General features: G+C 47.8%; 1 protein-coding gene across 1 annotated transcript in view; it reads left to right on the forward strand.

The window, feature by feature from the left end:
- The window catches only part of DENND3 (DENN domain containing 3), a 104,194-nt gene that overhangs the window by 68,306 nt on the left and 24,097 nt on the right, over positions 1 to 11,791 (forward strand). Inside the window, exons 9-13 of the mRNA XM_019528219.1 lie at positions 554 to 709; positions 4,690 to 4,786; positions 8,198 to 8,301; positions 9,424 to 9,605; positions 10,282 to 10,803. Of these exons, the coding sequence (XP_019383764.1) occupies positions 554 to 709; positions 4,690 to 4,786; positions 8,198 to 8,301; positions 9,424 to 9,605; positions 10,282 to 10,803 (1,061 nt within the window). The remainder of the gene's footprint in view (positions 1 to 553; positions 710 to 4,689; positions 4,787 to 8,197; positions 8,302 to 9,423; positions 9,606 to 10,281; positions 10,804 to 11,791) is intronic.

The raw sequence follows: 11,791 nt of genomic DNA on the forward strand, positions 1-11,791 counted from the left end.
CCCCGATGAGCTGTGGCTCTGTCCTGTGCTGGGAGTGCCTGCCTCAGCCCCACTCCCTCCCCCACTGTGGGGGCCTCAATCTACGCCCCCTCTTCTTTTGCCTCACCCCTTTCTCCACAACAGACTTACCAGCCAGATGCTGCTCTCCAAGGTGCTGGGCCACATATTAGCAATTGGATTGGTATCAGCTGATATGGCTCCTTAAAAATTGGCCATCGGTATTGGCCCAAAAAATCTCTATTGGTACACCTCTAAATTGAAACATCAGGCCAGGAAAGACCCAGTGGCCTCAGAAGTTTTAATATTTTCTGGGAGTTTCCTCCTAATTCCTTTCTTTTTTGTATTAATGTGACACCTGTTCTGATTATTTATGAAATTTTGAAGAAGTCTTCCTGCCTTTGTCGACGCTTGCTGTTTCTTTAGTTGAAAGTAAGATAAGATTCAAGTTACTTTTTATTTTAAAAGTCACAATCTCCCCCTTTCTCTGCCCCCCCGCCACGGACTTTAGAGTAATCGCAGATTTTTTTTCTCCCCCCGCCAAATCCCGCCTTAGGGTGGAGAGCCTTCAGTTGCATTATGATCTAGAACTCTGCCACCTAACCTCCGGTATAAACCTCAGTGAATTACAAATGCGTAGAAGGGCTTGGCAGCAAAAGCTGAATACCGAAGTTCAGCAGATCACTCTACAGTTAATTTTTAACATCTTCAGGTAAGTGATGATATATAGCATAAATCTCTATTGTGAGTTAAGAGCTGTACCTCCAGTAACAATGGAAATACAGCAAAAGCTTTGTTAGCTGGCACCCATGGAGGATGCTGGATAACAAAATGTCAGTTACCTGAGAGACCCGAACAGGCATCTTTGCCTGTTTGGGCTGCTGCATCTGGAGTGTCGCCGCCCTTCCCATGGGCCCGGAGGGACAGGGAGCCAGGCCCTGCGCAGGCTGCTATGCCCCAGGCCATGGGGGCTGGCAGCGCAGGCTGCTTTGCCCCAGGCAGTGGGGTCTCAGTGAAACAGGAAGTGCCACGGTGGGCACTTTTTTGGTTTCACTTCTACCTTACAAGCCAGCGTGCCGGTTAATAGAACATTCCAGCTTGTAAGGTGCCGGATAATGCAGCTTTTACTGTACTTTTACAGATATAACAAGTCTCTAGATTTAGTGAAGGAATATAACAGTTAATTTGTGCTCTCTTAGTACAGTGGCTAGAGTTTGTCAGCATCTAACATGTCGGGGAATAGCTTCATTGTAAGATACCTTAGATAAGGGGTATCAAAGATGCAGCCCATGGAGCCCCAACACCTAGCCCCTGGTGCTGTACCAGCTCCCAAATAGACCCAGTGGGGTGCACACTGCACCAGCCCTGTGCACAGTGTAGGGGTGATACGCTTACTCCAGGTTCTGTGCTGCGCACAGTGCTTGTTCCGGCCAGTCTGTAACTGAGCCAGGATTGATCAATTTGTGGTGGCCAGTCCCCTTCACTTGGTCTTGGATATGTACCATATGTGGTGCCCACTCCAGCCAGTCCACAACCCACAGAAGGAGCAGGCATTGCATTCGGGGCAGTCCCAGACCAGATGCTGTATGTGCCATATGTAGCACAGATCTGAGTGGGTGCTGCATCCAAAATAGCAGGGAGGGGGCATTGTCTGCGGTCCTACTCTTCCCTGTGGATCAGCCCCACACCGCTCACCTGTCTCTTAGGGGAAGATGAATTTGACATCCCTACCTTAGATAAGTACTCCAAATAATTTGTTGCATTCTGAGAAATAAACCCCTGCCTTTTCATACTAAAAAACCAAGATGAGAGAGGTGCAGTCTGAATGTTACAGATTTGGTGGGGGAGGGAGGAGTGTTGGGGGGGTTAGGCTGTGGTCTTGTTTTTTGTTTTGTTTTTGTTTTTTTAAAGCTAGAAGCCTGTGTACAATTCTGGCCAGCCATACTGGTATGATCATCAGAATGGAGAACTTGTATAATGAGAGGAAGCTAAAAGGGTTTGGCTTGCTTAGACCAGCAGAATACAGCTTCTCTCTTTAAATACATCATGGGAAGTAAAAGTTAAGGAGAGAGAAGAGCTATTGAAGGTAAAGGGCAGTGTTTGTACAAGAACAAACAAACTGGTAAAAGCTGTCCAGGGTTAAATGTAGACTGAAAGTTGAGGCAAGCTTTTTAACCATTAGGAGAATAAGGTTTTGGAACAACTTTTTAGTAAGAATGGTTGGAGCATATATCTAGAGGTGCACCGGATATATCAGTTGCCTATTGGATAGGTACTGATAAAAGGGAAATTTACATTACTGGCTGTCAGCTTTTTTAGGCTTTTGTAGCTGATAATGTTTTCTGGTACTTTTATGCCTTCTGGCTGGGGCCCCCATATGCCTGGGTTTCCTCTTGCCTGCAGGGCCGGGGCTCCTGGACGCCTGAGTTCAGATCGTACCAGCCAATATGGCTGGTTAATCTGCTGTTGGTATCAGCCAAGAAAATCTTTATCAGTGTACCCCGACAAGCAACCAAATTTTTAAGAGGAAGCTTGATAAATTTTAAGATTAGGTTTATACAAGATGTTTGTGTTTGATAGCAGGCACCTGGACTTAATGACCAGGTGTCTTTTCCAGGCAGATATTCCTAAATAATAGCGTTAATGGTCATATCAATTCCTTGCGGGCTCACAGATTGCAAGGCACAAAAATAAGCTTAGGGGACCTTGGCCAATGGATCCTGCGCAGCAATGAAAATGTGTGGTTTCTGAGAGAGGCAGTTTGCTTAGAACTGGGCAGCTGCACACATGTTGTGTGATGTAGAGCTCAGTCTTTGCAGCCCATTGACACCATTGCTGCTGTGTCATGGAGTCTGTCCCCACATGTGGTAACATTTTAAAACAAAAGAGGAACTGAAGTGAACTGTTCAAATGCTGTTCTCTATAGTTATAGATAGCACTGGCCATAAGATAAAGTTCATATTAAAGAACTTCATGTTTCATTTAGCATCTTGGTGGTGGATGAAAGAACACTTGCAGTTTTGGCTTAGGTTCAGTAGAGTTTCAAAATCTTTGCCCCTGAAACCTGTTGTAATGGGCCTTTCAAACTTGGGAAGACATGCCATTTAGTTCCACCAAAGTTATCCTTGTTAACACAAGGTTGTAGGTTTGAACAGAAGCAAATTATTTTAGTTGCAGTAAAACGTACTAGTCAAGCTCTGGATATCTGATTTTCTTGGACCACAGCCACATTCTTTTCTTCTCTGGCAGTGACCCAGTTGCTCTCCTGCTTCTGAGAACTTAAAGCTGTACATTAATAGTCTCCCTCACCTAATCAGAGTATTTCACTGTAACTCTCCATTCAGTTGGGAGGCCCATGGATTTGTACGTCTGAGGGTGTCACAGTACCTCTTGAGTCCAGCAAGAAGGTAGAGGTGTTTGTGCCTTGTGCTGAGCCTGCACATCAAGTGTTAACTTTCATCCATTGTGTGTGTGTATGTATATGTATATACAGTGGCTCCATAATATATATCTGTTTTCTTAATGCATAGTGAATGAAAGTTGCACTTGATATTCAGGGTTAGCACAAGGCCTTTATGTTATATTAGAGTTTACATGGTATTCATAGATTTCATAGACACTAGGGCTGGAAGGGACCCTGGAGGATCATTGGGTCCAGCCCCCTGCCCCAGGGGCAGGAAGTCAGCTGGGGTCATAGGATCCCAGCAAGGTAAACATCCAAATGTCTCTTGAAGGCATTCAAAGTAGGTAGGGAATAAGGGCTTAAGTAGGATATAAATGTTGGCTTTGTGCAGGCCCAGGACATGGCCGTGAAATTCCCCCAGCTTGCAGTTCCAAATTGATTCACTGAACTGTTCATCTCTTTCATTCAAATCCCTCCTTAAAAATGACTTTGGTAATCACCATGAATCAGTAATGAGTGTAAAAACAAAAGAAAGACTTTATTTTACTCACCAAAGTATGCATATGTCTATGATAAATAATCTCATATTTTTTACCAGCAGCTGTTGGTTCCAGGTATAACCCTCTGGCAATTTTCTGCTTGTTTCTAAAGCAGCTTGCATTTTGCACCCTCTCTGGAGCACATCACCCCTGGTTTTCAGGGACCAGGATGGTTCTTCTGTTTCCTGTTGTAACCATGCGTATACTTAATATACATCTGTTCTTTAACCATTTACTTCTCCTTTGGTTAATGTGGTTAGCAGTAAAGGTAGTTTCTGAGCGTATTGGAAGGTGCTAGATAATTTGTACTGCTTTGTAGCACCCAGATGCAATGTGGGCGGGGGGGGGGAATAAAGCTCTGACCCTGCTGTCAGTATTTCTTAGGCAGTTTCTTGTGTCTGGAGAGTGCCCTGAAGTGGGGTTCTGTGCAGGTGCAAAAATCTATCTGTGGAGATTGGGACGAAAAAATCATGGCACAAATAAAGAGATGGTTCTGCATGGGAGCTCAGCAGGGAGGAAAAACTGAACATTTATCCCCTGCCTTTTATTGATGAAAATGGTCAGTAGTTGTAGGTGTCCTGCCTGAGTCCTGGTTACAAAATTCTGCAGTAATTTTCTTAGATTCAGTAGCCAAGAAGTGTTGAATTTGCCTTCTGACATTACGCTGTGTGTATATTAGAACAAATGGGTCAGTATAAAGTGCATTTCTCTTAGAAATCTCCAGACTTCTAATATGCTGTTTATTAACAGGGAGGTAAAAGACCATCTAAATTATGAACATAGAGTGTTCAATAGTGAAGAGTTTCTGAAAACAAGAGCCCCAGGGGATCAGCCATTTTACAAAAAGGTAAATTCAGCTTTAGGCATACTCCAGTCTTTTGTTGGTTTATTTTATTCTTATTGCAAAAACTTTAACTAAAACTGTAGAAATTTTGGACTAGTTGTTTTGAACTTTTTAAAAACTTTATTCATGAATCCAACTTATCAAATAATAGATTTAACATTTGAAAAATGCACCCAATCCCCCAAAATTATACATAAAGATGGATAGTTGTCTTCCATCAACAGTGGTCCCTTCACCCAGGTCAGTATTCATAGGAGTCTTGTGTTCTTTTCCTCCCTCTAATTCCATCTTTGGTTCAGTTCTGAACTTTTAGCTCTTGCAACAAGATGACTAGATTTTTATTTAATTAAAAAAATCTGTAGGCATGGTGACGGCATTCTTGCCCTCCAAAATTTTTGTTACCCAATTCCAGAACAAATTAAATTTATTCCTGAGTGAGTTCCCCACAAGCAGCTGGCCAGCACCATGTTTATGCTCTAAGGTAGGAGCCAACCTCTAATTACTTGCAAATTGGGAAGATGCTAAATAAAAAGCAAACAAACCCCAAAACACCCAAAATGAAACAAAACTAATGATATGTTTTGATTTTAAGCCAATCAAATTGGATTGCCCCACTGAAAAGTGAGTAGCAGCATTTTGTATTAAGTAAGAGTAAAAATTAAAAGGGTGAATTAGATCAGCTGTTGCTACCAGTTAGCAAAATACATACAATTTCCAGCATAGCATGCCATCTAGTGGGGAAAATTAAAGTTACAAATGGATTTTAAGTCAAACACTCAGAAGAACTGATTATGTGAAATTTCTTGAGGGCATATAAAGATGTTGAATTGGAACATACTGGTGATTAGCTATGTTGTTTTTGGCAGAATTTCCTACATATAATTTTTTTTTCTCTAATGCACATTATAATGAATTCACTGATATTCTGTTGGTATTACTCACAAGTATTAGTTTTTATCTTTTTCTGGTTAAAATGGGATAAAATTATAGGGTGTGTAATGACACCAATTGTATAAAATGGGTGGGCAAAATACAGCCCATGGGCTGGATCTGGCCCAGCAGGTGACTGGATACAGCTTGTGGCTGCCCCCATGGCACTCCACATGGGGCCGTGCCCTGCCTGATTGTGCTGGGGCAGCCTGCACCAGGCTTCTGCTGGCACCTGCAGGCCCTGGCCCTGGAGAAGGAGCTGCTGCTGGAGGCGGGGGGTGCAGAGCAGCACCTAACTAGCTGCAGCCACATTGGGAACAGCCCTCCAGAATCTGCTCCTGCCCCTGCTGCACTGTGCCTTGCCGTGCCATATTACACCATTCCAGGCAAGTGGGTGAGCAGCTTCAGCCAGTTGGCTTCTACCCCAGCACCGGGGCTCTGGCTTCAGTTCCCAGCCGCCTTTCTGGGAGCTGGAGCCGAAGCCCTGTGTGCTCCATAGATTCATAGGTTGTAGGGTCGGAAGGGACCCCGAAGGATCGTAATGTCCGACCCCCTGCCCCAGGCAGGAAAAGGACCGAGGTCAGATGACCCCAGTCAGGTGCCTATCTAGCCTCCTCTTGAAGACCTCCAAGTTAGGTGATAGCACCACCTGTCTTGGCAGCCCGTTCCAGATTCTGGCCACCCTTACTGTGAAGAATTTCTTTTTAATATCTAACCTGAATCTACTCTCCACTAGTTTGCACCCATTATTCCTAGTTACTCCTAGGGGTGCCTTGGTAAATAGCGCATCTCTAACTGTCTCTTGTCCTCCCTTGATAAACTGATAGGCTGCTACAAGGCCTCCCTTCAGATGTCTCTTGTGAAGGCTGAAGGGATCCAGATCTCTCAACCTCCCCTTGTAGGGTTTTGTACAGAGGCCACTAATCATACGAGTGACCCTCCTCTGAACCCTCTCCAGATTCTCTGCATCCCTCTTGAAGTGCGGTGCCCAGAACTGGACACAGTACTCCAGCTGTGGCCTGACTAGTGCCACGCAGAGGGGGAGCATCACCTCCCTCAATCTGTTGGTCATGCATCTGCTGGTGCACGACAAGGTGTGATTGGCTTTGTTGATGTCTTTGTTGCACTGTCAGCATATGTTCATCTTGAAGTCAGCTATGACTCCAAGATCCCTCTCAGCCACTGAGCTGCTGAGGAGGTCATCCCTCAACCTGTGGGTGTGCTGGGGGTTCCTCCTCCCTAGGTGGAGTACCTTGCATTTGTCTTTGTTGAATTGCATCCTGTTTTGTTCTGCCCATTGATCCAACCTGTCCCGATTGGCCTGAATCTGCTCCCTGCCCTCTGGTGTGTTAACTTTGCCCCGTAACGTGGTGTCATCTGTGAATTTGGACAGGGTGCTCTCCACATCCTCATCCAAATTGCTGATGAAGATATTAAATAACACCGGTCCAAGGACTGACCCCTGTGGGACCCCACTGCCCACCTCTTTCCAGGTCGAAAATGACTCATCCCATCTACCAGCACTCTGGATGCGGTCCCTAAGCCAGTTTGCCACACACCTGACTGTAAACGTCGACTCCACAGCCTGCTAGCTTCCTTATGCGAATAGGATGCGAAACAGTATCGAAGGCCTTCTTGAAGTCCAAGTAGATGACATCTGCCTCAGCTCCAGTGTCAAGTCAGTAGCTCCTTGGGCAGAAGCAACTTCCAGCAGGCTGTCCCCAGGGCGGCTACAGCCAGCTGGGTGCCGCTCTGTGCCCCCCACCACCAGCACCAACTTTTTCTCTTGCCCCTGCTGCCCTGTGCTGTGCCACTCCCAGCAGGCACGTGGGGCTCCGGGTCCAGATCCTGGAAGTGGAGGTGGGGGTGCAGAGCAGCCCTCAGCTGGGCTGTGGGCAACCGGTGAGACCATGGCACAGGTTGCCCCAGTGCAAGCAGGTGGAGCTCATCCCCATGCAGAGTGCTGTAGAGGAAGTGCGGATTGCACCACCCAGGGCAGCTGTCTGCCCCACAGCAGGCTCCTGGGACCTAGCACCCAGGCAGTCCCCCTCCCTCCAGACACACATACACATGTCCGTTCATCTTTCCTGCAACACACACCACGCACACCCCAGAGGGCAGGGGCATGTGATCCCAGCCCCTCCCGCTCCACTTCTGATCATTGCTTCTGTTCGCCTACAGCTCCATAGGGGGTTTTGGTGAGTTGTTGCAGGGCTAGGACTGTGGTGACGGTGCTGACCCAGCCCATGACAGCCGATCAGAACTCCCCATGTGGCTCTCAGGCCCGCATAATTGCCCACTCCTGGTGTATAATGATACAATTTATTAAATTTTTCATTTGAGTTTTGTTACTGAGGTGCGCGCTCTTAACATTGTGTACATATAAGGTTTTACAACATAATTCCCTTGGGACAATGAAAATAAGTACTACTAAAACATGTATTGCTATGGTCGGCAATTGATTTTAGTTTACTTGTGTTGCAGGTGTTGGAGACGTACATGTTTCACTCTTTTCTTAAAGCACGTCTAAACAGAAGGATGGATGCCTTTGCTAGGCTTGAGCTGAGTACTCAGACTGAAGAAGATAGGTAAAATGCTTTCATTAGAGGTTACTATGGATTTGATTCTTTCATTGAAGTCCATGGCAAAAACCACTTTGATTTTTGGTGATTTATAGAATCAGTTCAAATATGAATTCTAATATTATAAAAGCCGTGGTCTGTCTGTCCATAACACTTTATTCGCACTCTGATTGGCTGACAGAAACAACTAATCAGAGTGCGAATACAGCGTTCGGACAGGAGGTGGCAGAGCGCTGCCATGATGGTGGGGACACAGGGGATGGAGTGGGGAGCTGCCCTGATCCCTGGAGGCAGCGGCAATGGAGTGGACAGAAGTGGGGGGGGAAGGGGCGTGGCCAGCAGACCCCCCCCTTGCTCCTTGGAGGTGGCGGCAGCAGTACAGGAGGGGAGCATCCCCCCTTGCTCCCTGTAGATGGCAAATACAGAATATGCTGCTCCCTTCCTGATGTGGGGGTGGCGGGGAGAAGCCTGTGCGCCGCAGTGGTGGGGGGAGCAGCAGACCCGGGCTGATGTAGGGGGGTGGGGGGATAATAGAAGCGGGCCCGGTCCTGAAACAGCGGTTGGGGGGTGCACCGGGCCCGGTCAAGCCCCAAATCGGTGGCGGGGGGGTGTGGAGGGCAGACCTAGTGCCTGCCCCACAACAGTGGTTGGAGGGGGAGGGGGCATGCTGTGCCTGGTGTGGCCCCAAAGCGGAAGGTATGGGGCGGGGGGGGCACATCAGGCCCAGCCCAACCTGGAAACGGCAATGGAGAGGTTGGGGGAGGGGCTGGCACCCAAACCATGGTGGGGAAGTTAGGGGGTCCAGGCCTGGCCCCGCAGCAGAGTGGAGGGATGGGGGAGTGGGCCCGGCCCTGAAGGCTGGGGGGAGCTGGAAGCAGGCCTCTGTCCCTGCCCACACCCCCTGCCTGTTATTGTTGCTAGGCAGTTGGCTAGTATTGCATCAATATGAAGCTTACTGCAGAAGAATAAGGCATATTGGTCCAATTGTAAACTGACCATACTGTGGAGCACCGTAAAATGATAGCTACTAGTGTAATATAAACTAACACATAGTAATTTTATTATTGGTGTTTGTTATCTCCACTTACATTGATGTATTGTACAATACGTGGAAATTCTTTTCTGCAGATTAAATTTGATGCTTGATAGCCCAAGAAGACCAACTATGGAGAAAATGGCTTCAAAACGATTTAATCCTCAGTACATGATTAGTAGGCGTATGGTAATCAGCATGCCCAATCTGCAAGATATCAAGCCCCAGGGTAACCCTATTAAGAATTCCTCACTTCGAAGAGCAGAGACAGAGCGTGGTAAGGGGGAAAAAATTTACTTAATCTGTACCATATTGTGCGCGCTGACGTTATGGGCTGAATCCTTAGAGTCCTCCCAACATAAACACTATGACAGTCATGAAGAGGTACCAAGAACTGTCCTGACGTAGCTACTTGCATTATTGAGCTCTGGGCCACTTTGGGCATGCCCCCAACTGTAGCATGCTTGTTGTTAAAACAGCTTGATACCCATTGTGAAGAGGTTGAATGTCCGTCTGTTCTTAGACCGGTGCTGTGAAGCTGTTATCTTCACTCAGTACCTATGCCAACACTTCCTTTCTTTCTTTGGGTCCAATTCAGCACTGCCTTTGGGTATGTGGTAAGGTTACCTTTGCTTAGCAAAGCAAAGCCCACTGAAGTCACCATGTGCCTCAAGGGAAGCACGTTTTATTAAAGTATCTTGCTGAACAGTGATGGGCTAATGGGAATATTATGGCAGCCAGAAAGGAATGGTTTAACATGTTATTTCTAATCACAGGCATAAATATTGCCTTGCCTGAGGTTCAGGCCGCATGCAGGGATAATCAGGATGTGATCTTGGGGGAGAACAGTTGGAGGGGGATTTGACTTGATTTATTTAAATACCGATTGTTTTGAATATAGTTGGACCTTTATTCACTTACACCTGGCACTGCACTATTCTATTCTTTTTCAGCCAGGAAGTTTTCACCTAAATCAGTTAGTGTGTTCAGGATCCCAGAAGTTCATTTCCCTTTGGTGAGCCAGTGCGTCCACTCCTACTACACAGACTTTATCAGCCACCTCAGCAGAACTATAAGCAACTTGCCACCTGATGATTCAGCACTGCTTGCAAGGTACTTCTACCTTCGGGGGCTCATTAGTTTGACAGAAGGAAAACTACTGAATGCACTTTCAGACTTCCAGAATCTCTATAAAACAGACATAAGGATCTTCCCTACTGATCTTGTGAGGAGAATGATAGAAACCTTGCCGCCTCCTGAACGTTCCCAAGCAGATCGTAAACCAGAGCTGAAGAGGTTGATCAGTCAAGTGATGGAAAAACAAAGAGAAATGACCAAAGTAGATGACCATGTGAAAAACTTTGAATTGCCAAAAACACACATGCAACTGGATGACTTTGTGAAGCGAATCCAGGAATCTGGGATTGTCAAAGATATTGAAACAATACATCGGCTATTTGATGCCTTAACAGTAGGTAGGAAGAGAGTATGTTGTCTTAATGAATATCTGCTTTGTCATGTTTGAGGGGTGTTGGTTGTATCCATGGTGGTCTAAGGCAGTGGTCACCAACTGGTTGATTATGATTGACTGGTGGATCCTGGAGCCTCTTGAAGTCAATCCTGAGCTGCAGGGGCTGAGCGTGCATGTGTGCGTGTGCATGCCTCCTCCCTCCCCCCCCAACCCAGCAGGTCAGTCAGTGGGGGAGGGAAGGGGCGGAGGCAGTAGGGCTTTGGGCACAAAGCTAAGCCTGCAGCAACAGCCGCCTCCACTGTGCACAGATTGGGGGGGCACATCCCCTCTCAAACGGGGCAGTGCTGACAGCTGCAGCTAGGGAATGGGGGCAGGCCCTACATAGGTGGGGTAGGGGACAGAGCTGTGAGTGGCTCATCTGTGGGGTGCGTGCCCCCAGATCTGCACACGGGGCGGGCTGGGGACGGGGCAGCAGCACTAGACTCTTCCTGGCTGGGCTGTGCTCAGACTGGGTGGCTGCAGCAGCGGTGTTGAGAGTGGGGCCACAAGGGGACAGGGGGCAGTAGCTCCCACAACCCTTGCCCCCAGCGCTGCCATTGAGCACAGTGTGGGCTAGGTCTGGCTGGAACAGTTTGGTGCAGCCTTCTCCACCCCCTGCGGACCTGGGAGCTGCTGGGTGCGGGTGGCTGCAGCTGTGGGCTGGGAGGCTGTGCCGGGCTGTTCCTGCCAGGCCTGGCCTGTGCTGTGCTCGGTGCGGACGGTGGCGGCACTGGCAGTGGGGACGCCCCTCTCATAGTCCTGCTCCCAGCACTGCAGCCACCTGGCTAGGAAGAGCTTGGCGCTGCCCTGGCCCCAGCCCGCCCCATGCCATGTGCAGCTTTGGGGGCACATGCTGCTCTGTGCCATCCCAGGCTGTGCGCTGCCTCCGCTTCCCATGCTCCCTGGATGAGCTGCTCGCAGCTCTGTTCCTCTCCTTGCCCCGGCTGTGCAGG

Source organism: Gavialis gangeticus, unplaced genomic scaffold, assembly GCF_001723915.1.
Source record: "Gavialis gangeticus isolate Ggan-Ray unplaced genomic scaffold, GavGan_comp1, whole genome shotgun sequence".
Classification (NCBI taxonomy): domain Eukaryota; kingdom Metazoa; phylum Chordata; order Crocodylia; family Gavialidae; genus Gavialis; species Gavialis gangeticus.